The following is a 27817-nucleotide window of genomic DNA, read 5'->3' as shown; positions in this document are numbered from 1 at the left end:
GCAGAGCAAGCAGAAGGTGTGTGAGGGTAGAAGCAATTGTCTGCATGGAGAAAGGGTGGTTTGCAGGTATCAGGAGGGGCAGCAGGGCAAAGGTTTAAACCTCAAATAGTTGGAGGGGAGAAAAGGGGGAGGACAAGCTCGGAGAAGAGAAGAAGGGAGGAGGAGACTTAACTGACAGACCTCAAAGGTCCCATTAAACCATATGATTTCTATCCACAGCTTCCTAAAAGCTGTATTACCTACTTTTATATACTCAACCTTTCACAAAATATCAGCCCACCACCTCTGGCACTACACCCAGCCCTCTGGCACTACACCAATCCTTTCCATACCCACCTATAGGTCCGGAAATGTCCAGACTGGTCCCAGCTGTTATCCTGGTGCCAGGGTGTCTTGAACTGGCTCTACTCCACAGCATCCAGACGAACACACAGCAGTATTTCCTAGTCCTGCCTAGTATTTCCTAGTCAAGACATTGGCCCAAAATACTGTGCTTTATGAAAAAAAGCAGAGAGATAAGGATGGCAGAGATTTGAGACACTTGAACCTGCTCCTAATTAGACAAGTGAGGTAATGTAGACATTAACAAGTGCATCACTTTGTTCACATCATCAGACAGCTGGTAGTAACTTAATAACTAGGTTTTCACTACATACATAGGCAGCTTTACATGTTCTGTCCTAAATTCACTTAGGTAACTGACTAATTTCATCATATGTTTGGGTTCTTTTTTTTTTGTTAACAGAACTAAATGTTAATTACAGTATCTTACTACTACTACCCACTTCTTGCATTTCATTTATTGGAAAAAATAAAAGAGATTGAATACACCAACTGTTCCAGGTTAAATAATTTAATCACTTTGGATAATGACTTAATTAACTAGAAAAACCACATAGAAGAAATGCATTCCACACTTTGATTGTATGTCATGTCCAGATTTTGTAATGACTTGAGGTAAGTATCCCTTTCCTGGCTGTTACTAATGGGGAATTACTTGCTCATTTGAAGCAATATTGTGCTGGAGTCACAACCATATAGAGTAGGTCCCTAGCAGGGGACAGATAGACATTGCAAAGATCTAACGAGCTGAGCTCATTTGCTTTAAGGTAGTAGAGAATAGTAAGCCTTTTTTGCCTGCTGATGGTGATTTGCCATCCAGAAAGTTACTTTTATTTCCCTTATGAGAGCGAAACAAAGGTTTCCTGAGATAAATGAGCCAAGCAAAACAAGAGAACTACAGAACTGAAAAACCACCCGTGACATTGTATAGTCATGTATAACGGCAAGCACTATCTAACATGAAAGTGATAAGAAAAACTCTTACTGGATGTTTACAAAATGGATATGAGTCAATAATCCTACAAGAATGAGCCATCGAAGGAGACTTTCTCCACTTTCTGATGAATCCTGTACACAAAGGTCTTCTTCACTCCAAAGCTCCCTCTGTGGGGTTCGTCCCTTTGGAAGTAGATGTTCTTCACATTTTTCTATGTTTACCTTTTATAATGCACAATCTACCAATAACCACAGTCTTCTCTCTGCATCGTTTGGCCCATAATACTAAACTTGTGAATGAAATCCTGGTACTGCTGGCGTGGTGGTGAGAGTTTTGCCACTGAAAGAGTTCTGCTTTTATTTAAGACAAACTGTTCTCGTGAGTATTTAGAAGCCTTGGTCCTTTTTATGATTTAAATGATGTTTCACTTAGTGAAGGACACAGTCTTCTCCCTTCCATCAAACCGCATGACTGAAACCTCATTAAAAGGTAATTCCCCTTTCAAAGACTGCAAGAAGAAATCAGCCAGATGCACTCCTAAGAAGACTTCATGCTGCATTTCAGAAAACTGTTCTAGCTGTTTTAACAGTCAGGAAAGTGAAACACAAGATGAGGCAAGCTATAGAGGATGAGAATCTGCTTCACCCTCTATATTTTCAAGATTTTACGAACACGTCAGACAGGTTTTGGGACTCAGTTAAGTTTCATGAGCACTCTTCCAGCTCTGCATTTCTGTGATTCAGGCACCCAACTCATTAATTTGATTAAAAAACTTTGCAAGTTTGAGCTTGCTGCATAAGGACAGCTTGACGTATCAGAATAGAATGGGGTAAGGAAAAAAAATAACCATCTAAGGCTGTGTCATCTTCATCACAGTGCAAATAATGTTGGCTTTAAAGATCATTCTTTTTTCAATATAATTTCTCATTTTGTGACTAGAACAGGAATAAGATGATATATACATAGCATTTATAATTGATTTTCAGAGTGCAGGAGAACAATACATCTGAGAAGAAAATAACAATTCTGCTACTAAAGAGAAATATTCGTTTAATAAAAGTTCCAACAGTACCTCTTTAAATCCAATTAGGAAGTCTGCTCTCCTGGGACTTAATGAGAGAAGTGTCCTATTTTAAGGGTCCTGTGGAAACTTCTACCAAGACCCTGAGTGTTCACCAGTAGAAAACATTAACCATATAGGCAAAAGGGGACCTAATTAAAGACACTTCATAAGAGGTACAAGCATATGCAAAAGAAAAAAAAAATTCTCAAGTTTCCACTTTGCAATGAATGGTATCCTAGAAATAGCATCTGTATTACAAACATTGCTATAAACATCATAAGCACAGTAGGGAGGAGTGCCATGGCCAAGGTGGCTTTATGTTAGTTCCTTGACTCACCATTAAGGTAAAGAAAACTGTCTAGAATACACAGGATTTACTAACTGTTCATATCCTAAATGACACTCAGTTTTCCAGGGACTGTATCTACTGTGGTTGCATCCATGTTTTAGAACATGGATGGGATTTCCATCTTAGTTCCTTAAACTCTAACACTTGGCTTCAGGATCTCTTCTGCTAAACTGCTTCCAGGTCTAGAACAGATTTCTTTCTTGCAGAATGCATCAGAGCAGTGTCTTTTCTCCTTTAGTATTTCATTTAATATCCTCCACTTCAGATTTTTTATTCTTCCATTCTTATTTTTATCAAAAATCGCCTCCTCAGCTTATCCTCCCTAGCTGATGTCATGAATCTTCTCTTATGCTTTCCAAGGATAAGAACAGCTTTTTTTTTTTCTTCCATAAAAGGAAGTAAGTATCACCTACTGAATTTTGTAAAATTGTTTGTAAATTAAATGTTGGATACCACCAACTTCTTTGAGGGTCAGGCTATTCTGTGCTTAATTAATGCTGTTAGCCAAAAGAGGCTTCTTCCACATGGATCTCTATCATCAGCTTGCAAACTGGCCCATGCAGCTGGGCAGGTGCTGAGATTCCTTTTGGGACCCAACAGCAATAGATTTGCTGGATATTGAAGAAAAAAAAAGAAAAAAAGAAAAATCCTGCAGTTAAGTTAAAGGTTCCCTACCCAGAAGAAGTAATTGATCTTGGTATTTGCCAGCACCCTGAAATCAACCTGAACTCAGGCCAAATTAAGGTAAATGTAAAATAAACTATATTCATTGACAGAAGCTAAAGAGATAAGAGTTACAAAATTTACAGAAAAATTTAATAGAAGATTAAAAGAAAGCTTTCTACTTCACTCAGATTAAAAGTTCACATGGAACCCACTGTTAGACATTCAGAGCTCAAGTCCCAGCATTTAGTTGCTTAGCACAATCAAAGAAAATAAAAATTTTAAACTGAAGATGATTTGATTTGGGATTCTCTGCTTTCTGCTTCTCCCCAACCCCTCAGATCTTCTCTTTCAAATCTTCTTTTTCCTGTCACTTCTTCCTTCAAAGATGTCCTTTGATCTCCCACCCCATGGCTGCTCCCATCTGCTTTGGAAACATTGGTGGCCCCTGGGCGTGATTAGATGCGATTATTACTGGCCCAAATGGCACGCAGTCAGCTAGTGAATGCCGTGGTGCTTGACAGACTGCTAGCCCCTTGTGAAGCAAAAGGCCAGTCTGGGCAGTTTCAAATCCTTATGTGGGTCTTCTTCATGCTATTAACTTATATTCCTTTATACACAGGTAACCTTGCTAATCATACTTTATACAGTCACCCTGCTGGGATTAATGTATGCATCATATGACCGGATTTCATTTAGGAACAGACATAACAGTAACCAGTCACTTCACAGTAATAACAGACCTCCACTGACTGCTCCCTAAGCTAATATTTGAGGTATCATCTGACATATTTTTAAATAATAATGCTGCTTATTATAAAGAGAATTATCATAGTGTACCTACCCATCTGTTCTAATGATTGTCCATCTCAGTGCCAAAATCAGAAAGAACCAGTTGGCATTTCTAAATCTCATAGGGTAGTAAGGATGGCTTTCTCCTGAAAGAAAGTCCCTAAAATCCGGAATTTATCAGTACAGTAATGTACCAAGTTTTCTTTGGCACCACCTTCTCTCCAGGAGAAATAAATCCAGGAACTTCCAATAGTGTAACAATAACGACCCATTTTTCACATGGAAGTAAATCTTCCAATGTCACAGAGTGATTACTGTAGTAGTGGTCCTTCTGCTTTCATAATTAATATCACACATAAAGGAGAACTGAGATGACCTTTGAAAAACCCTCATGGAAAATTTTAATTACCTAGAGCTAAAATGGAAGGAGAGCAATTGTAACAACTAGAAGCTTTCCATTTCCACCATTAGCTATATCACTGTTAGGTTGAAAGGCGCTACCAACAATACAGGAAGAAAAACTCTACAAAGAAAAAGAAAAAAAAAATTAAAAAGGGAGTTGTAATCAGTCCAACTTGAATGAATAAGTGTATAAGAATCCACAACAGAAAAAAACCAGCTCCTCATCCTATTGGGCATGACTTATCAACCACCATAAAAACATTAGACAACGGAAAGGATTCTGTGCAAGGAAAAATAAAACTAATTGAGGAACCGGAGAGACCAATTTATAATATGAGCATGAGGAACTGATCCAAAAGCCACTGTTGTCAGTGGGAACACATCTTAAAAGGAATCCCAAAAAATTATTTGTGCTTTGCTTGCTATCATCCTGTGCTAGCAGCATACGCAAATGTTAGAAGCAACCAAAGGTGAGGATAAACATTATCTTTAACCATAAATACCAGCCTGAGTATGTGAAAGCTTTATTAAAATAAAATGTTGGCAAGTTTTGGATGATTCAGACAAAAAAGAAATGGCAACTTAGTTCATTAAAAACAGTCTCAAAATGTAAATAAACTATGTGGCAGCACGCTTACTGGTTAGACCCGAGTGAGGGAGTGGGAGACAGTGTGAGAACTCTATTCCCAATTTGCTACATGATCCAGGCCAAGTTATTTAGCTCCTGTTTGTTTACCCATCTGTAACATGGGTGTAAGAAAAGTTATTTCCCAGATGGCAGCATGGTGAAACTTAATTGATGTTTGTAAACTTCTGGCAAAGTCCCTGATGAGAGGTGAGCAAAAAATAATATTACATTCACCTTCTGGGAGCTCCTACATTTATTTCATAAATGCAATAAAGATAAATTGAGGGTTACAAGATGAGAATTATTAAAAATCTGCTCTAATAATTAGTGAGTTCAAAATGCACATTCTTGTTCACAGAATACTAATCAGTACTCGTACATGAGTATCAGACTTGGGTAATGGCTGTTTTGTATTGTGAGATGAATGCATACATTGTCCCCGGAAGAAAGTTCAAATCACTTTCTCCTGCCCTGATTTCACTGAAACGATCAGAAAGGCTCCAAATAAAAAAAAAAAAAAAATAAAAAAAAAAAAAAAGAAAAAAGAGAGAGAGATTAAATATGGAATTTGGGACTTTGTGGTTATGATATTTTAAGTTACCCTCATAGAGTACATTCCTGGGCAATCGCAAATTGTAGCAGCTCTCCATTTTCTATCTATCTCTAAAACAGGACATGGGAACTGGCACCATGGGCCCAAATTCAGAAAGCATTTTCCACAGAATGCTGTCTCCAGTAGCGAGCAGCACCATATGTTGCTATATGACGTTCCCTTCCTACTCCACAGATTAGATATTATTGAGGGATTCTGGCTTACTTTCAACTCTTTTTCTGTTTTAAACTGTAACTGTTAGAATTCTGACTACTCTTGTTACCCATAGAAAATCCTATCCTTCTCACTTCTTGGTGAAAAATGTCATTCTATAGCAGGTTTCCACAGCCAAATGAAGCCTTGGGCAGCAAATTATGGTGATAATACTACTGTCTTTCTCTCTTTCTTTTTCATCATGGCTTGTTTAACTGCTCTCTAGTAGCATGGATGGCAGAAGATGGTAGATTCAAACAAAAAGTGGTTCGCTAGAAGCTGGGAGACACTGCTAATTCCTCTAATCATCCCTGTTCTTGTACTCTTCCTCAGAAGACAGAATAAAGGGGCTACAGGTCTAAAATAAAATAAAATAAAATAAAATAAAATAAAATAGTTTAAAATACATCTTTCAGGACAAGCTGGAATCATGTTCTGAGATGTCTATGTCTAAGACAGGGACAGTAATGCCTCATTGGTGGATCCCATGGGAGTCTAACGCAAGTGGGGTACTTAAATACTGTGAGACCACAGACACTACTACAGCATTTGGACTTTATGTGTCTCTTCTCTTAGACAGCAGCTTGAGCCAGAAGAAAGATAGAGGAAGAAGGCTAAGGACATTTTACTTCTGGCAGCTACATGTTTTGATAGATCTGCACCTAAAACAAGGCAAAAACCTAACAAGTCAGCTCCATGAAGTAAGTTCTTCAACTTCATGTCTTGCAATATCTCTTACTACAGTGACAACCTGTTCATGAAATTTGATGAAATCGTCTTATGGAAAAAAATAGAAAAAAATAACTGAAATACCCTTTTAGTTTTCCCAAACAAGAAACAACTTCAAGGAATCCCAAGATTGTTGGGTTTTTTTCTTTCTGGAAATGGTAGGTTTGGTTGTTTCTTGTTTGTTTTGTTTTGTTTTAACAAAAGACATCTCCCAGGATGCCAGCAGTAGACTATGTACCTTGGTCAAACTGGGATGTAGTGTCTATGAGTCTCTTAGATTGAGTGTCCCTCCAATGAATGCAAATAGATCCATTTGACACATTGACATACCCGGGTTTGTCTTGCTTGCTACGAAGTGTGAATGCTCCCACATCCCCTTTCTATTTGATTACTTATTAAGTTGAAAAAAAAGATTCCATTGTCCCCAGATTGATCCTGCATGGGCCAAAATAAGATGTTCCTTTAGCATGGATACAACTATGCAGTTGTATAATCTGCCTCCTTGCTACGTTTTCTTCACACCCTTTCATAAAGATAAACAGAAACAATCCTCATAGCAAAAGTCTAATTATGGGTATTCACAACAACATCCCTTCCAGTTGAAAGGACTAGTCCTTTTGTTTGACCTGTTTTTTCAGGCTTTCTGCAAAATCAGGCAGATGCTTCCATTGGATCTGAACGCAACTCATGCTTTCAAAAAAAATTCTGGGGCCATAGTCAGATTTCATAAAATGAAAGCCAAAATTCAGGGATCATGAAAAGACTCCCATAAACAATGTTCATACGCCAGTACGTACCACCATAGTTCAAGGCCTGATTCAAGACTAGTATACGTATCTTGTTTAGAAGATGCAGCTTTGATTTACTTAAATAACTTCCACTTGTGAGTTCTGTCCTGAGAGCTTAATTAATACCTGCTGGTACTCCCATAAGGGAAGGAGCCATGACAGAACAAGGGCAGTGTCTACTGAAAACTGTATAGAAGAACACAGCTATTTAATATAACAATTATTAGCACTAGACATTTTCTAAAAACGTTATATGAAAATATCGCTTTATGCAGGCAGTATAACTATCCACAATAATGTATGTAAAAATGAAATCACATTTCTGATTTTGAAGCTGCATTATAATATTTGATTATAAGGTCCAACAGTAGTTTTTCAAGCCTGGATTCCACTTGCACAACTTCAAGATGTTAAGAGTACATTTGAAGTGGTGAGTATTTATCTTCCTTTACTTCATTACCCTTATTTTCTTCTGGATTCTCAGAAACTCATTCTTCATTTTCAGGTGGCAAGACTCCCTCTATTAGCTCCCTCAACTTCCTAAAAAAAGTATAGCATACAACCAACACAATCACTGAGCAGAAACTGAGATCTAAGTCAGTAACAGCCAACACCCCAATGCAAACACAATCAGCACTGGGGAGTTTTCCCCTTATGAGCCATACAAAAGGAACTAAGACCAACTCATCTAACTTCAGGCACTTGAGGCTGCTTATAGAGAAAGATTCATCTCCAGAGGATGATTCATTCTCCCTAACATTTTGCTAGATGACTGAAATTTGTTGGAACAGGTCTAGGCAGAAAGCTACCATCCACCTGCCTGTTCTTCTCAACTGGAAGTAGCAGCTCTAGAATGTAAAGCTACGCTGTTGCCCTCTACACCTTTCTAAAGAACCAAGACCAAGAGAGAGACCTTTTCTAGATCTAGGCCTCTTTTCTAGACCTTTTCTAGGTATTACGCACTGAAAGTAAAGATGGCTTATATCCATGGCACTGATCCATAAGGTTTTGTAATGCTGAGTGTGGACGTCATTGTTTCCACAGCATAGCTTGCTTTCCTCCTTCCTTCCTTTCCTACAATGACTTAGGCATGGATCAAATAGAGCTGTTAAGACCTGACAATAAATACAGGGTTTTTTTTCCTCACAAATATTTACTCACATTAAAAAGAATGTATTATTTCATCACATTTTGTAGTTTGTTGGTTTTTAGCCACCTTCTACAAAGTCTTGAGAGAGACAGTTGACCAATGTAAATGAGAACGGAAAGCTAAGTCCAAAACAAATTTCACTACTTCCACTAGAGCTGGGATACAACCATCTAACCAGGAAAACAAATAAAATCATATGACTTAATCCATCCATTTACAGCTAAAAAATAGTGTTCAAACTTTTGTATTTTGAATAGTTTTAATTTCTCAAATGAGCATTAAAAATAAAGTTTTTCATCAGGTTAAGCTAAGCTGAAGAAATCATGTTCTTGCTGCAGAGAGAGTAGAAACTTGGCTAAGTAAATTGTTTGTTGCAAATTACTGATTTAGCTGCAGACACAGGCTAAATATTTGCCCCAATTCACTGGACAATCTCTTAACACCTTAGGGAAGCTTCTACTGTAGATATTAAATAAGTATTAATCCATGCTTTGCCTCTAATTAAATGTCATCTAAGTTATCTTATGTGCATTAAGGGCAAAGCATGATACAGTTTTGACTTCAGATAATTAGACACCCTCCTTTAATTATGCCTCAAGATAGGCTTTGATTCAGAAATCTCATGCTACTGTTAATGTTTCAGTCTCCCTCATCTGTCCTGGAGAAAGAGAATAATGTCAGCGCTAGAAATGTGATTCATAACACTGGGGGGGAGGGGCAGAATTTTGGACATTCATTTTATAAAGCATCTTATTATGCAAATATCCCAAGACAGTGTGCATCTTTAAAAGGTTTATACATAAGCTCTGCTGGAAGCAAAATGTAAGAGTCTTTCTGTTACATTTTTTAAAACATTTAGTGAGAGCATTTCTGTAACTATCCCAGGGCTGATTACTTTTAATAATTAACATCATACAAATGAGACTAATTAACCTTGTATTCAACTATATCTGCTACTAATTACCTTGATGTTTTATTTCTAATAGCCTTTTGGCTGACCAATTATTCCATGTTAATAATGTTCCCAAATTTTAACTTTTCACAAAATACATCCTATTATCCTCTCAGAGAGAATTGTGCTTTGCTTTCTTCCAAGTTTGGTCTGTCAAATGACATTGACTTTTATCTATTAAGTTCCACACCTGACCTGCAGGTCATGTAACTCTCATTTCAAAATCAAAGAAATACCAGAAAGTAGGTTCATGCACAGCTCTGTAATTTCTAAGCAGATGCAAGTGTGATCATGTTTTATCATCCTGTTTGCACCTTTCCTGTTGTGCGTTTTCTTAGACCATGACCCATCAATATCTTTTTGAAGGGAAGGATCAAAGTACTCTTCTATTCATACAGGTCCTTTATGTAATCCTTACCACCTCAGCTACCCTGACTTATGTTCAGTTCCTGAAGGGAACATAACTATCGGTAACCAACACACTTTCATGTAATCTTGCACATAATTTCGTAATCGCCCATAAGTTTCTAGATCTACTAGCACTTAGCTCTGGCAAAGCAGTCTTGCAAATTTAAGCCAGATAGGAGTCCAGATATATGCCATTGTCTAGTAAGTGCTCTCCATGCTGTTTGTGGGGAGACTGTTTATTTAGATTTATGCTTTGCTTTACTGTTGTTCTCTTCCAGTTCCTCCCCTCCTTCTCATTGAGCTTAATGAATGCATCCATCCAGGCAATTTTAACAACATAATATACAGTAACTTCGTACTATAAAGCAGGTTACTTTCCATGTTCTTGAAATTATCATATATTAGTGGTCTTAGATCATTAGGTAGCAGCTCCTGAATTGAGAGCTGTTCGCACTGCCACCCTCAAGCAACAAAAGTCTAACAAACATAACTGTACTCACCACTTTGTGAAATCTGACGTTGGCAATTCTCAATCACAGAGCCAGAAACAGTAAATTAACTGAAGCTTAACCTTAATTTTAAGATTCCATAGACTCCTAGAATTCATCATTTTCTATTTTAAGCTAAAAGTTAATTGAAAATCTTTATATCTCATAAGAACTGAGTTCAGGGTTCTTTTTTTGCTAAGACTCAAGTCTTCTTTGAAAAAAAAAGATTTTTTCTTACTCTCCTAATACAATTTAAAAGTAAAAATTTCTGCCTGTGTCAGCAAATTAAACACCCCCTTTAACACCAAATGTTGGCAATAAGATGAAAATAGAATCATTCTTTTCTGTATGAATGGACCTTGCTCTTTGGAGTCTGTAAGTATCATTCTGGATTTTTACCAACAATCTTATAACTGTGCACTGAAGTGTATAGCTCACAGACAAACACAACAGAAACCTGAAGCGACTGTTCTGGGCCCTATGGAACAAAACACCACCTGCCATCTAAATTTGCGAAACCGTTGTCTTAGTGTTGTGTTATAACAACAGGAGGCAACTCCATAATGTCTGCCTAATGTCTGAAAACCTAAAAGGCTTACCCAAAATGCACTAACGTCAGTGAGCCTTTCTGTGTGTTGCTCAGGCCTTTTACTAACCTGTGATGTCCACCTCCAGCTGATAGATTAAACCACTTGCATTACATGTGCAGATATAAACTAACAAATGAGGCATGCAGCAAACTAAGGAATTAAACTGATTGCAGCCTGCCACTTCCCGATTTGCCTGGATGCAGTGATTTCTTATACCGACAAATTGTAGGTGCAAAAATGCCTGTGGACAATAGCAGGGTGCATGAGTGAAAAGCTACCTTCTGTTCTGACAATAAACTACACTTTTCAGCTATTTTACAGATATGTTTTTTCAATTCATATGGAGCCTTAAGTTATGGCTGACATTTGCTCAGTTTTTGTAAAACTGTGTTGCAGGTATGAAAAGCAAACCTGTGAGCAGCGCTACAAACTCGCAACCAATCTGAAGATACGCCACGTATGTTGAAACCTAAACCTAAGTATGTGCATTTCATGGCATTAACAGTGGATGAATAAGTAGAGATAGCCTCTCTTCCGTGCTGTTTCAGCTTGGATGGCTCCTCATCCAAAGCTTTGGAACATTAAATACACAGCAAGATTAAGCAGTCTTGGGCTAAACCTAAATACTGAAAGCACCACAGCAACAAATATATTCAGTATTTACTTCTGACAGGCAGCATCAATAACAAAAGCTGCATGCTTTAACTTCTTAAAACATGTTATCTCAAATGTTTGAGATGACCCCATAATCCACCCTTCTCAAAAAAAAAAAAAAGAAAAGAAAAAAAAAGTTGTTTATCTGAAACAAGTCTAGGAATCTAAAGCCAATTCCCAACATAAAAAAATTCCACCCCACAATGAAGTTACTAAAACTGGCACCAGTGAGCAATGTCAAAACAGACAAGGCATTGAACTCCTCCACATCAGGTGTGAAAAAACATCAGCAGGACACTGCCAGAAAACTTAAAAGGCTTTAACAAGTACCATAATGTGTCTGTTCTGAACCTAAATAAACAACTGAAGCAATCAGAGATGTGAATCAAACACTATGCATAATTCCCATTGTTAATTTTTCATATTTAACACTCTGGACCATATTGAAGTCAAATCTATAATATCTGATTATGGCTCCCAGCTGCTACTGTGTGTGTTCTACAACCAGCTCTTGAACACAGCTGCTATTAATAACTAATCTGTCTTACTTTGGCCTAGCAAGTTGTTACGACCTGCATTTCCATCACTCTAACATTTTCTATGTAACTCCACTGACATAGATATTTGAACATTTCAGACTCACCTTTGATTTTCCTGAGTGATTCTCAGTTTATCTAGAATTTCTGTGATATTTCCTTCAACTTCCTGTAAAAAAGACATAAATGTTGAGAAACATTGAAATATCCTTCAGTACATGAGAAAAAATCTGCACTGATACTTGTCTGATCAGCATTTAAAATACTCCAATACTTTTTACTCCATTAACCTTGACATAAATTACAGTAAGTAGTTCCTGTGTGACAGGAGTTTTAATTTAGCCCTACATCTCAAGTTACACACGTCTTTGAGTCTGACATAGAGCCTCACTTCTTGCCAGTTCTTGTACCCTAAGGGAAACCCAACAAACAGTAAAACTGGGTCTTACCCTGTAAACAAGGCAGCATGTTCATAGCATTGCTTTTGCTAAAGCAATTACTTTGATACAAATTACTCGATTTTGTCTTTCAGCATACATGTCCATTTCTGGCTTTTAGATTGAGCTGTTAGACAAAACTGTGTTTGGATGCAAAGAGCTTTGTACTTAACATTTCACTAACATCTGAAATGATGCCTGCTCTTTTGGCTACTAACAAAGAGGTTCAGTCTTCAGAGTGTGCAGCAGAGTATCATCTGAACCAAAGATTGTTTTATTCAAACTATTACTCACTTCTCTCAAGACATCTGTTAGTCCCTGTATTTTACAGAAGTCTTTCCAAGTTCTTCTTGCTGAGCTATTCAATGGATTTTGTAAGTTGGAGTTATCTACCACAGTGCTTTCAGTACAGCTGGAAGCAGGAAGCTTTTGCAGCTTTGATTTGCATATTTAGATCAAAGTACCCTAATAGGGCTCCACAGTAGTTTAAAAAAAAAAAAAAAAGGAGGTGGAAATATATCTGGTACCTTTCGACTTTCTAGCTGGCAATGCACAGCAGGCCTTCTCTGGAATTTGCTGAAGCCAAAGAGGAGATTTCCAGTGATTTGGGATTAGACCTAGTGAAGGTAATTCATGTATAAACTAGTTTGCATTATGCCTGAAACACCGTGGGTTCTAAGGAAATAACTTACTTTTATTTGGCCATGGAGAAACGTGTTTGATGAGTTGATTTTCATAGTTTCAGCCTGAAAAGGCAGTAACAGATCAGTTAAATTGTCACACAACATTCCAGCAAAAGCAAATGCATCAGACCCACTTATCTTCTTAAAAATGCAATCTGTGTGGGAAAGAACATGTTGTACTTATGTAGCATTATGAAATCATGTTTTTAAAAGAATATGGAAATGCACTAGTTTAATTAGATTGCTCTTAAATGATAATGGGCTTGCCCTTTCGAATGAGGGGTTATAAATGTTGAATTGCTTTTACAAATAGTAATAAAAACTCAGTAAGCCTACACAAGCATTCAGACAAAGTATGTCTGGAGGGCCAACTCTCCAATGGCCTGGAGGGCCCACTCCATTTTCCCTCATGGCTACCATCAGAGGTTTCCCTCCCTTGCTGATGTGGCTGTCTCCTGCTGGAACAACTATACAACATTGCCACCTGCTGACTGTTATTTTTCATTACAGTACAGGCAAAGCCCAGCCCCCCCCGCCCCCCCACCCCCCCGAAAACAGCAATTTATATTTGAAGACCTTCTGAATATTCATCTTTGTTTTAAAAAAGCAAAGAGAGGAACTTCTCAGAGTGGTTATTTTTTCAGAGGACCGGATTTCATATACTCATTTGTTATCACGCTGTGGGAGCATATCTTACAGAGCGTACACAGGAACATTTCAGAAAGCACATGGAGCCTAAGATCTCCTGTTTGCCAGCAAAAAAAAATTGAAGTTGTAAGTAATTGCTGCTATTCATTGTTTTACTATCTTGATACCAAGTAAATTTGTCTAAATTAACCAAGAGCTCACCTCCTCCCTCAAAGCTCTCTGATGTTGGAGGCCTGCTAACTGCTTTAGCAACAAGTGACAGACTTCTGCCTTGTACTCTTAGGTAGCAGTGCAAAGGGTTGGTTGAAAAATTTGGCAGGAAAAACAATGATTTTAAATATATCGTTCAATTTAAAGGCAGCCAAGCGTAGTACAAGAACACAGTGGCTGTACCTGTACCTGAACTGGTGAAGAAAGAAATACACACTTTGGGCAATTTTCATGTTATGTGTTTTTCACAGTTTTTTTTTCAGCTTTCCCATGACTTTGGCCGCTCTGTTTTATTCTCAGTACATTCCCATGGCCGCTCTGTTTTATTCTCAGTACAATTAATTTGGTGTCCTGTCAACAGGTATAACTCTGCTTCAGGGGACAGAAAGTTTGGATAAATGTTTGACCTTTTAGATGCTTAGCCAAACATAAGCTCTAAGTAAACAACTGCTGTTTGCTCACCATTAAGAGTGACATATTATTCCCTACTCACGCTGACTGTACTTTTAGTGTCTATTTAGCTGCATGAAATTACCTCCTCACTTCACACAGCTGGAACACTTATCAGCGTAACCAGTGACAAGGACTGGTTAAAAGTGCCTTTATTGAGATCATGTGCTATTTCTAACTGCACAACTGCAAGTAGAAAAGGAATACTGTTTTTAAATGCTGAATGCACTAATCCTGCAGAAATTTGCAAGCATCTAACTTTTATAGTTTAAGTGGTCCTCACACAGGCCACTCTCAGTATGCAAATTTTAGCACATAAACAAATCTCTGCAAGTTCCGTACCTTGGATTGCACAATATTCAATAAAAGCCGGTCTCTCACTGTTTGCTTTGTGCAACACCAATGACAATAGAGCTCAACCAATAATGATGGAGCCTAGTGAATTACAAAAAAAAAGAGTTAATACCATTTTCTGTAAAATTTGTAATTTTATTAAAAATCAATTACTTGATATCAACAATCCGTCATAGACCTCTTTTTCAATCTAGACTTAAACCTGACCTTCCTGTGTCTGAAATATGTTCATAGCTATGGTCATTTATATACCCCAGTGAATAATCTGCAGTAATGGTCAGTTATTTAAGCATCTAGAAATGGGATTTCAAAAGGAATCAGGACTGTCCTTTCTCTCCCCCTTTGAAGTTACTAGACATTTCAGTATTCATTTCAAGGGTAGATGACGCCAACTTGGAATACTTGAAAATCCCACCCAGAACCATCCCATTCTCCAGGCTGAGAAATACAACAGGTTAAAAATAATGATGCTGTAGTTGTTTAATGTATATTCGATTACAAACTCATGACATGAATGCAGAAATAATCCCTGTGTCTGTAAACCATCATTTGACACAGTGAAGATCAACCTACAAGCCTCCTATTGCAGGGTCAGAGGCTGGACACTGTGCTGATCATAGAAGCACCTGGACTAGGCATATATTATGTTCTCAGAGGAGAAAAAGGCTGCTGAGTGTCAATCTCAGTGCTAAAGGGTCCATCGTGGTAGTACCTGGACACCAGCACTTCTTGAGAAACCTTGCTAGGATATGTTTAGAATTAATGATTTCTTGCCTCTATTTCTTTAAGAGTGTTTTCCATGATATCCATGCATTCCCAGCATAAACCACTGTTTCTTTCTTCTCAGTCTCTAGTATGTTAATTTCCTCCCATTTATCAAGAACTTTATACCTCATAGATTCAAGCTGTTCAGAAACAGAAAGCAGTTTTCGTGCTATCCTCCTTGTCTCATGTCTGCTGCAGGTTTCTGGAAGTATAAAAATACATGCACAATTTAAAGGACAGAGCTGGCAGTGGAAAGCTGATTGGCATCTAAGGCTGTGTCCATACCACTTTCAGTAGGCATATCCAAGTACAAGCTTGAGTTAATCAAGCCAAGCAGTACAGACCAGGAGCACCCACAACATTGCCCCCAGTCCAGCTGGTATGCATACACACTGTACCCACACTTCATTTCCACCAGTCTGAACACTGGCACGTGAGCTAAGCCACTCACCTTTCACAGTCATCCCAACCAAGGCCCTTTAGCACTTCATGCAAAAATACGGTCAGGCTCTAGATACAACAGGCACACAGCCAAGGAGGAAATCACTGCATCCCAGTACGGAGAACAGATAACAGCACGCAAGGAGCAGAATAAACATGCTGTGTTCCCTTAGGAGAGTCCAGAAAATGCACTTCGGAATTTTACAGGCCAACTTCACTGCCACCTCACCCACTCATCTCACTAAAACAAGTCAATAATGTGATCCTACAAGATCCCACATGGCCAGCTCACGCTCCTGCCCAGCCAGGGTCTTATTCGAGTCAAAGACCTTTTCAGCTTTTCACAGCTTGTCAGCGAGCTCATCTGCAGCCTGTCGGTGTCTGTGCTGCTGCAGCCAGAGCTGTATTATGGGGCCCTGCCAGCTCCTCATCTAGGGAATGAGGGGAGCTACATGCAGAGACTAGGAGTGGCCCTCACTCCAAGGGTCTGGACTAATACAAATAAACTACCTTCTTCCCTGGTGACAGTGCAGTTCAAGCTCATGCTGTTTTATCTGTCTCCCACACCTTGGTTCATCTCTTGGTTTGTCTGCAAGGGGAGCTATGGAAAGTGGAGCAGGGTGAGCCCAACTTGACTGATGCACTGCCTCATGTGGGGAAAGTGCCTGACTTTGCTTCCTGCCGCTCCCCGTCTCAGTGGCTGATGGCCACTAGCTTCTCAAAAACCCTGTCCTCTCGTGTGAGCCACTGAAAATGACAGAGAGCATATCCACCCTCTGCAGATCAGCGTAGCTGCTGGTCCTGGAAGGGCCTTACAGAAATGCTACCTGGAAAGAAGGAAATAATGCCTTCTTTTTCAGAATAGATTAAGAAAACATTTTATTAAATTTTAAAAAATAGTCAGATCTCCATTTTTTCCTCTGGGAAAACTGTAAAGTTCTCATTTCAAGTTTACTTGGATTGAATATTTTTAATTGCTTAGCACCCCACCTCACAAAAAAACCCAAAAACCAAAAAAAAAAATCAAACAATATTTACAGACCCTTATTCCCTATAGTGCCAGCACATGTTAGCACATTTGGCCCAGATTTCTTGGCTTGGGCTTCTAAATATGGCTGTAACACAAAAAGAAGAACAGCAACATTTACATCTTTCTGACTTGGCTGGTTTTGATTCCTCAATGTGTAACTGAGGAAGGTAGGGAGGGGAAGTTTGAGGTTAACCGAGTAAGTATTTTTTAAATTAGTACCTGGTAGGGAGGAGAAGGGGAGAAACCTTTACCCATTGTTTAAATGTCTTTTAGCTCATTTTATGCAAAAGCATTCCTCAGATATGCCTTGGCCTAAAGAGTTCTGATTGTTTTATTCATTAGTCCTGCGGGAGACCCAGAGCCAATGACTGATTTTATGGGTTTTTTAGTGGTTGGCTGCAAAGCTCTGGAATTCAAAACCTATACCATGCTGTAGAAACTAACATAATCAGGGCAGCTGCGTTCAGGCATACGTTCATTGACAGGAAGACAGTAACATTAGGGGGGAATTTAGGCCAGTTTAATTGCAGAGGAAAAAAAAAAAAAAAGCAGAAGCTGGTTTGATTTTTCAAGCATTGTTCCTACTGAAGGTGTGTTTGCAAAAGTGCGTTAGAGGCCAGTGACAGGAGCTGCCCATGGTGAAGCTAACAACTGCCCACAGCCTGGAGCAGGACACTAGGACACTGAGACACTGCACAGAAAGCAGATTTAGATCTTCCTCTTTCCTCAGAGAGGAAATGGAGAAGGCATTTTATACCACCACTTAAACAGCTATTTCCTTATTTACCACATTATAATTTGCTAACTGGTATGTTCTCATGCTCTGTGCTTTGAGTACTGGTTTTCAATAAAGGCATAAAATGCAGGTGTATTACAATCAGACTAGTTATACTATACTCTACCCTGATAGCATTTCACAGGATTTCCCAGTTCATCGTCAGTCAGCTTTTCTTTTTGCTCTTCCACAACTTTCCAGATTTATGTATTTTACCTTACTCAAAGGTCCTGATCCAGATTCCACTGATCGAAAACCTTACCAAAAGACACTCCTTTCTCGAGCAGTACATAAATAGACTGTAAACCTCATTGCTGTTACTGAACCAAAGTACCCAGCAAGCATCCAAGAGGGACTGAAGTATTGCATGAATAACTAGAGCATCCAGGACTGATACAGTGAAGGCTAAAAAGAAGCTTAGGAAAGGCACATGAAGGCACGTGATTCAGGGCTTAACCTACGCATGGTAAGCATGAAATCCAGTTATCACGTTTCTGCCAGCTGAAGGGTTTCATGTACCATCCCCTGAGACACCTTTAACACACCAGAGTGCTGTGACTCTGACAGTGACAGAATCAGTCACAGACTCACAGAGATGATTAGACGGTTCCCTAGGTTTCTTCAGCATTAGAAAGTCTCCCACTGACATCTACTGGTTTCAGACATGGTCAGGAGTGAAAGAAGTATAAGAAAGATGTCATGCGCCCGATTTCATTAGATGTCAGCACATTTTGATCATACCAACAGGAAAAATCTCAACAGCTGAGGTAATTTCTGGTTGATTTTCCTTCTGACCCATTAGAACACCTTATTATGATAATTTGTGTCATATTTCTTTTCTGTGTGACTCAGAACTGTCCTGTCACTCACCTGTTTTATCTTCTGGAGTCTGGCTCATCCGTAGCACCATTTCTAATTCATTCTTCAATCTAGAATAGAATAAAAGATTAACAGTTTCACAAGTATCTTTTCAAGATCATATACAAAGTTAGATGTGAGCAAATAGTTGTTACATATAATGAAGATTATTACACATATCCAGAGGCCAAATGTTGCTCTAACAAGGCATAGTGCAAATTCAAGCTCACTGAATTACAGCAAAGTGACTCCAGGTCTGAATGCTCAGTGGTGCAAAGGAGAGAAGAATTGACTCTCTGCAAGGAGCTAACAGGATTCAAACAATCACCCTCTACTTCATTAAAACTGCAGCTTCTTCTCCTAAGAGGGGAAACCTCTTGTTCACTGAATGAGAATACTGAAGCAATTATACACTACTTAGACACATAGTGAGACACACAGGTATCACAATAACATAAGTGGGCAGCTTAGTTCTGTGCATATACTTCAGTATTCTTACTTCCCCTCTCCTCATCAGATCTCAAAAATCCTACCAGATATGTCTACTAACCAATGTTATTTTAAAAAAGACATTCATCTTGTATGAAAATCTTTTCTTCTGCCCACCCTCCAAGGATGGTTTCCCTATACATAGAAAGGCCTACACATGGTCCGTGGCAAGAGGAAAAATTCGGTCTTAGGCTCCCAGAAGCAACTAATGCATGCAAATGACTCAGATTTTGATTGCTAGTTTTCATGCAAAGCTATAAAGTTGTCATTAGGATAGCGAAAGTTCTTAGACTTCTCTGGAAACAGATTGCTATCCAGAACAGAACAGTCTGATAGGGTATTGGATTTCTGTATCTATAGCTGTCAAATCTCTCAAGAACTCCTTTAGATCACTCTAGGATGTTTATCATTATTCCCTTTCAGCCCTTTGATGGAAGACAAAATGTCATATTTTTCCCCTTTACCTCTAAAATATTTATAAAAGCTTACACAAAAATCAATCTCTGTAGCCTAGATAAAATTTGCATATGTGTGCTCTATAAATATTCCACACTATGCCCCTGGTCCATCTTAAATTCATGCTGGTTTGACTTTATCCCACAGTAACACATCATGAATTCTCTCTCTGTAGACAAGTATAGACGTGTAGAGTACTGGGCCACTGTTAATTATCTTTCTTTTTACACTAGCAGAAACTAGTGAACATGAGTCTCTTTCACACTCCAGTATCTTAACTGCAGAATCATCCAAACTACGTTTCAAAAGCACAGTGTAAATATTGTAACATGTACACACTATATACACTGGAAACAACAATGGCAAAGACATAAAAGACCTCTTAAGTCATCCAGTCTAGTTAGAATAACATTTACAAGAAAAAGGGATGGGTAAGAAGGGGAACCAGCAGCTTAGTGAAAGAGTGACTTCTTAATTCTTCAGATTCAGACAGTGGAGGAGACAAGAACAGGAAAGTTCGTAGGTAAGATCTCCTGCTAGGACAGCTTTCAAGCCTCAAGGTTAGAGTTCTAGAATTAAACAACCATAAGGTCAAACATTGAGGGTAGCAAGTCAGATCAGAGCTTGGAACAGAAGTAAGGAGATTTGGAAGCTGTGATATAAAATATCAGAGGCACAGAACAGAGGCATGCAAACACTGGGTCCGTCCAAAGAAGACAGGGAGCTTCAGAAAGTCTAAGAATAAGCTAGTCAAAATAAGGAATTCAAACCAAGTCCTGTCTTAGGGGACAGGACACAGGCAATCGAAAGCACAGGCTTTGTTGCCTCCACAATAGAGAACAAAGCCAACGTCCCAGCAAAAGTGACACAGTCTGAAATTTAATAATGCAGGCTGCAGCCTATGTGGTCAGGAGACTTCTCTGCGATGACCTAAGCTTTTGGTGAGGTTCAGTCAGGAATGGCAAAAGAAAGCCTTTGTCCTGCTCGGAGCTAAACCATGTCTCCCAGTGTGATTGGTACAGAAGACAGTGGGGGGGGGGGGGAATCAAAAATATATATTAAAAGAAAGATTTTTGTCTAGAACAGGCCATCCGCAGGGTCTAATCCCTTGGCCTTCCCTCCAAGACCTGACGTTTCAAAAACTTCAAGAACTCTATTTACTTGTTACTGCTTTATCTCATCTATCTAGATGCTGCTAAATGGGTTGACAGCATTTTCAACACTTAATCTTTGTTTCTTTCCAGAGCAGTACTGGCTTTCTTCATGAGAACCTGCACAACTTTCCTGGCTGCCTGCATTTCTGGGGCCTTTGAAGGCTTTGTTTCCATCCCTTTGACCTGAGCCTTCAGAGCCTATGAGAACGCATGAAAAAGAGTAAAATGTGACGTCATGTCATAGAATATTTATTTCCTTTGCTACAGGTTCTGGCACCATTTTTAAAATTACATTTTGAGTAAAATTCAGTTCTGATGAAAATGTCTGAATGAGCTGCTTGTGAGACTAAGAGCTAATATGGCCAGACATCGACAAAAAAAACCCCCTATGTCAGGTTTTAGAGTCACTCAAAGTCCTTTCCATTTATAAATAGATTTAAGATTTGTTACAGATAAAAAAGAATACGGACGGTTCGCTCTGTGTGTCACAGCCAGTAAATATCAAGACACAGACTCATGCAAGCCGCTTGCTTTTGGACAATCCTTTCAGGTGTTTTGCCACTGAGCAATGTGTTACTCATCCTAGACAAAGCACTTACGCTGTCAGCTGTGCCATGTTCATCATTACCTTTCATTTTCATTTCAACATATTGCCAATATCAAATAGGAGCTCCCAGGCCCAATGCCAAAGAGAGCAGGTAATTAGGGTGAAATCCTTGGAGAAAATCCAAAGGATTGGCTCTGGGTTGATGGAGAACACCGGCCCAAAAAGCTATCATCAGGAGTGGAAAGGGCTAGTTTTGGAGCAGGGAAATTAAAAAGAGGTAGAATACAAAAGGGTCAAATAGAGAAAGGGGCAGGGACTGACAGGTCCAGGCTGGGATGAAATGGGGTCCTGTGCCATGGGCAGGGTGGGAAGAGGCTCCAGGGGGGCTGGGCAGTGCCAGTCAGGGATGACTCTGCCCTCAGGGCTTGACATCTCCTCTGTGCTCCCCTTCTACTTCCATAGTGGAGCACATCTTTCCTAGCATCTCTTCCTTTTGCCAGAAGTAAGATGTCACTGGTGGGAGAGGCCCAGGGAAGGGATGTGTGGCACTACTCCTGGCAGCCTGCGGCCAATGTCACCCTCTGTACAGCAGCACTTCTGCAGTAAAGCTGGCACAAAACCTGATGTGGCCCTACCAAAGGGGACACTGAAGGACAAGAGGTTTGATATTTCCGAAATCCAGGACAGGCTATTCTGACAGTCCTCTGCTTATTCTGTAGCAGTTGGTGTCTCAGATTTCTCTGCTGTGGGTTGCTCCTACAGAAACTGTTGTAAGCACTGAAGCAAGGGGTCAGCACTAGATCTCCTATGTCAAAGATAAGTTCAGGAAGTGCCCATATCTGGCTTCAAATACTTAATTTCTCTGTAGCATCACCAAGGAAATAAGCTAATATTGACAAGCAAATACTACCTCGTACTGTGCTATAGGCAGAGAGTCCAGAAGCATCATCATGTACAGCTCGTACTCACTCTAAATAAATTGAGAGGAAAGACCACCATCAAAAAATGTTTAACACAGTCCAGAGATTACAGATTCTTGTTTCAGTTTGACTCCAGGAAAATCATACCTTTTGTGCTGTGGCAGAAGGTTTACTTATGCTACCACACATGGCTTTGTTCAAAACCAAGAGGCGACTATGCCAATGTCATTCTCAGCACAGTTCACTTACCCAAATAGCTCCTCTTCCTCAAGGATTTCTTGCTTCTAATGTCTGCCGCCTCCTCTCTTCTCTTGCGTATAAATGCTGGATTTTACCAGGTAACTATTTTGTCAAGAAATATGGAGGAATGACTTTTTGCCCCTCTCAGATATGACTGGGAGAGTCAATATAGAATTTCTACCATCACTACCATCACATCACAGTGTACAGAATCAGAGTGCAACTTCGTTTTTCACCTCTAATATTTTAGTTGTGTTCCACATTCAAATCACTGTCCTGAGTGCCCAAGAGGAGAAACAAACAGATTTGGTCCCCAAATAAAGGACTTCAAGTGTTATCCTTCAGCACAGTGAAAAATCAAAAAGAAAAAAAGAATAGGAGACTTCTTCATAAGTCAGATAAGAATTACCACTCCTCACGTGTAACTGGCAAAGTGAGAGTTGGAAAAATAGTAGGTTACAGCCTGATATTTTTTTCACAAACATTTTAACAATTTTAGAATTAGGGCTAGAGTTTCAGAAAAAAAATTAGTGAAGTTTGGGGGCTTGGGGGGTTTTGTTTTGTTTGTGGGGTTTTTTTAGTAATGCTTTTATCAAAGTGCTTAAGTGGTAGCCAGATGTTTGGTGTCTATTTGTGTAACTCACATAGTACATTAGGGGAAACCTGGGAAAAAACTCATACGTCTTTCCCAAAAGCTGCCTGCCCTTCTCTCCTGACCACACAGAGACATTTGAGCAAGCGCAAATACAAGTGTTGCATGTGATGCTGCTGTCTTGTAACGTGGGGAACACTGCAGGAAGAAAGAGTCATGGCTTGCTGCTATATGGTTAATTAAAAGGCATAAAGTCACAGTAGGAACACTGGGACACATGCAAGGGCTTGTCATCTCACCAGCAGGGCAAAAAGCAGAACACAGCTTTTATAGCCACACAGTTTAGTTTGCTGGACAGCTATATAAAAAAAAAAAAAAAAAAAAAAAAAAAAAAAAAGAAAAAAGAAACAAATTGAGGGACACATTTAGCACACACACAGTCATGGCCCTAATTTGAATGAATGAAAGCTGTGACTGAATACATAGCCTGCTCCTGAACCTCTGAATGAGAGAAATTTCCAATTCACCTTTCTTCCCAGTGCTATTTCCTCCAATCTTGTGGCCTTTGCATCTGCAGATGATTTGCAGAGATGTGCAATTCCTTGTGATTTCTCCTTTCTCCATTAACGTGATGATGCTTGTAGATGGAAATGGTGTCAGCTCAAATCACCGAGCAGGCTGGAAACCAGCTTTCTACAGAGGCATCTCTCTTAACACTTCTATTCTCTGTTCTTGTTTGCTTACCTGTGTACAGTGGGAGAAGGAGCAAAAATGAGGAAGAAATCAGCCATTCCCTCTGAGACCACAAGTGATTAAAAAAAAAAAATCATTCTATGAACCAATGAAGTTTGTTAGGCATGTTTGATTTTAACATGTGGGCAAGGGGGCAGAGAAGAGTCTCCTGAAGAATGTAAATCCCCGGGACAATCGCTTTCCTCGCTGCAGCTAAAAAGGGTTAAAAGTCCCAGGTGCACCGAGAAAAAAATTGGCAAAAGGCACTGGGAGATAATGCATTTAAAACAATAGTTAAGGTACATTTAGCTTATGTTGTGTTAAAGCTTAGGAATATTTCTTACCTTAATTTCCTTCAAATCGCCAAATACCAGAGAACTGTTGCATATATCTTCAAATACTTCCTCAACAACCTGTAGTCACTTGAAATGGAGGGGATGACAGCCACAGATTTTCTGGCGCTCCTGTACAATCATCAAAATGAACGACCACATACCCGCGTGTGCAGGAGGTGCTCTAAAATAGTTACTGTCAGAATGTATTACTTTGTTCAAATTCATGTCATTACTCCTGACAGTATGCAGTAAGAAATATCATGAGAATCCGTATCAAGTCATGGTCATAGCATGACTTCTGTATTTTGATCATAAGTAAGAAGAAAGCTCACATTCAACAAGACAGGATGTACTAATCATCAAAAAGACTAGTAGAAATCAAAGACGACACAGATTTGTGTGACAGAAGACAATTACCACATTACACCTCGACTTAGTGTTGAATATCTTGCTTACTTCTTTGCAGTCAGTTCTTCTGTAAGTATAAGTTAGTCTGCCTAGCTCTACTGAGTTCAACAGATCATCTCCAGGTTTGGAAGAAGCAGCCCTTGGAACACGTTGCATCCCTTAAACCAACTGTTAGCTCAGAGAGACATAATAACCTGAGAAACCCTAGCTAAGGAATACAACAGTTAAAATCCTACACTTACAATCTCATGGTTATACATACCAGCTCTGAGTAGAAAGAGCAGAGTACCTGGAAGAGAGAAAGGAAGGGTCCCTTAGGCAACCTGTGCTACTTCCTCTGTCATGGGAAGTTTTTCCCTGAAGTGAGGCCAGCAGCACTCTAAAGTGCTCTGTTCCCAAGATTAACTTCTTCACAACAAGCCTTTTAGGTAGATAATAGACTATGGCAGTTTTTCACTTTGTGAATATCCTTGTTTCAAACCAAGGCTGATAGAAATTTTGACCATTTAATCAAAGGGCAAAGCTTGCCATCACTGCTAGTTAGTACAGCTTTCTGCTAAACTTTACCAGAGATACACTATTTCACAAAAATTGTACTTATTCAAATTGCTTCTTGGGAAAATGTTTTCTGGGAAAAACTGCTTTAAAATTACGAGATCAAGCTGTTATCCTGCTGTACTACAGCACTTTGCCTCTTCTCTTTTCCCCCACCCCTTCTTCCTTTTACTCTGGCCTCTCAGCCCAGAGGCATAGGAGAAAGGTTGCCTGGGGATATTTACCAAAGTGGGAAGTAGCCAACTTTTTTGGCAAGTTGGTTAACCGCATGGCAGATGATACCTTCTAGAATCCACTGGAGCACGGATTATGCTGCTTCTCAAAGAGTTATACTCACGAGTAGATTGGATTAATTTGTTGCCTCTCCTCATTTGGCATAACTTTTATTGAAAAGCTTTGGTAGTGTGTGGGGGATATACAAGACAGACCTCTGCTTATTTGCTTGATCATTTCTTTGCAAATTTCTGGTATACTTAGCACTGCTATTGCGATGGCTGTTTCAGTCAAGCCTGACCTCTGTTTTCTCTTTCAGCAGTCCTTTCTCCCCTGGTCCTGCAAATACCCTCACTTAATTCTCTAATTCCCTTGTTAAACCAGCTGGCATCTTATAAAGGATCAAAACCTGGGCATAAGTACCACACTGAGGGACAAGGTGCCAAATTCTTTCAAAAATTACTCATATCTACATGAAATGTCAGTTCTTCTCCAGCCCACACTACCCTAGCCATTTGTTAGTTTACCTACCCCCAACTGCTTTCGTTAAGTTCCATTCCTAATTTCTATGAATCCAGTATCTTACTCTCACTCCTGCATTTGGCTGTGAGTGCTGATGAGACTGTTAATGCTTCCCCCAGGGGAGCAATTTAAGCAACACAAGCAACTTCTGCAAGGTGTATGTGCTTGACTCATCAAATTCACTCCCCATCCCACCCAACACGAGAGGCCAACCAGAGTGCTGCAACTGCCTGCGCGTAAACAGACAGTCCACAGCACACATAGAGAAGGCAGCCTCTTTTACAGATTATCTCAAGCGTGCTGCTGAACAAGATGCTGAATATATGGTTCCTACAGAGCTGCTGGCCAACAGCGATTTTTCCCATACAGATCACTAGCTTGCAAGATCCTGCTTTACATTTCCACATGACGATGGCAGGAAGGGTAAAGAGTGGCATACAGCTTTGGGCTCAGGGTTTTGGAGCACATAGTAGATGTGACTTACAAGTGCGCAACTAAGCAAACACATGGGATTATCTCTCTGGCAAGAAGAGAGAGGTGATTTTGCCTAAACCCGTTCCATTTTCCTGGAACACACATAACCAATCCGCCCAGAAAGATAATGCAAAATTTACCTTTCCATCAACTTAGGGGACTCTTTTTCTTACCTTAGCTAGCTTTTTTTCATGCTGCTCTGATACTTTGCTCCCTGTGAAATCATTCTGTAACAGTTCATGCTTTGCTATGAACTCCTTCTGGAAATGTAGGAACTTGTTAAACTGTTCAGTTTTAGTTACACCAGCCAAGTATGAAGGTATGAACTGTTATTCCTCCTTAGCAAGCTCCACAACACAGTGTCAGCTGTTCTTAACTGGTTTGTTTTTCAGCACCATAGTCTCCGACACATCTAACTCATCTCTTTTGAGACGCATATGAAGTCTGTCAGTTCCCTTCTCTACTTTCTTTTTAAGCTCTTTCAACTTTAACATTTTCAGTGGAGTAGAAAAATCTGCTGAGGCACCAACAGCAGTCACAGGTGACTGTGGATGTCTGTTGTTAGGGCAGGAAGATTCAGGCTGTGCTGGAAGCAGAGGGATTCTGGAACAAAAGTTACCTGAAAAATCTTTTCATCTTCCTTGCTCCCTCATTTTCAGCTGGGAATTGATTTCTTTCTGTCATGAAACTAGTTCATTTCCTGGCAGAGTACCGTTGTCCCTGTTTTATTTTCTCTGAAGGCTTATAAAGCTTGTTATGATTTAAGTGTCCAGAGGTGTAAAGTTTAACATCTGTTTTGTAGGCCATTTCCACATTATTTAAGAGATGACCCGCGCTCCTCACTTGACAGTTTCTCTCCATGATGAAATGGATTGTTGTAGCACACAGTCAAAAGAAAGAGGAAAGACAAAATACACTTTAAAAAGGGGAAACTTTAGATGACAAAAAACTTTCAATACAGAAAAAAACTCTTCCACTTCTAGAACAGAGTATTTTCCACAGACATGGCGTACAAAAATATTCTACCTTCCTTCTTGTCCACAGGAGTATACAAGAAGGTGACCTAGAGACACCTGTGTGTTCCTGTGAAGCTCAGCCTCTGCCGGCACTTCTTGGTAACATAGTCTCTGACTTTTTCCCCCCAGGTATCCCAATGAGTTCTGCTTGAGACAGCAGCCTTTTCTGCCCATTCATTAACACTAGGCCTAAGGCTGGTCCCTCTCCACTGTATGTCAAATAATCCTGTTAAGAAA

The 27817-nt window shown here is 39.5% G+C and overlaps 1 protein-coding gene across 1 annotated transcript in view; it reads right to left on the bottom strand.

Annotated features, from left to right (window-relative positions):
- Positions 1-27371, bottom strand: part of LOC309587346 (uncharacterized protein C6orf118) — a gene marked incomplete at both ends in the record, with an annotated part of 160359 nt that extends 132988 nt beyond the window's left edge. The window contains 11 exon segments of the mRNA XM_082305464.1: positions 12384-12445; positions 13406-13551; positions 18940-18998; positions 22491-22543; positions 24402-24476; positions 24480-24521; positions 26738-26893; positions 26897-26926; positions 26930-27184; positions 27186-27257; positions 27261-27371. Of these exon segments, the coding sequence (XP_082161590.1) occupies positions 12384-12445; positions 13406-13551; positions 18940-18998; positions 22491-22543; positions 24402-24476; positions 24480-24521; positions 26738-26893; positions 26897-26926; positions 26930-27184; positions 27186-27257; positions 27261-27371 (1061 nt within the window).
- Positions 27372-27817: the final 446 nt, after the last annotated feature.

Source organism: Platalea leucorodia, assembly GCF_965183815.1.
Source record: "Platalea leucorodia genome assembly, chromosome: 3".
Taxonomy (NCBI): domain Eukaryota; kingdom Metazoa; phylum Chordata; class Aves; order Pelecaniformes; family Threskiornithidae; genus Platalea; species Platalea leucorodia.
Note: the sequence above shows the minus strand (reverse complement) of the source record. Positions and strands in the feature narration are given on the sequence as shown.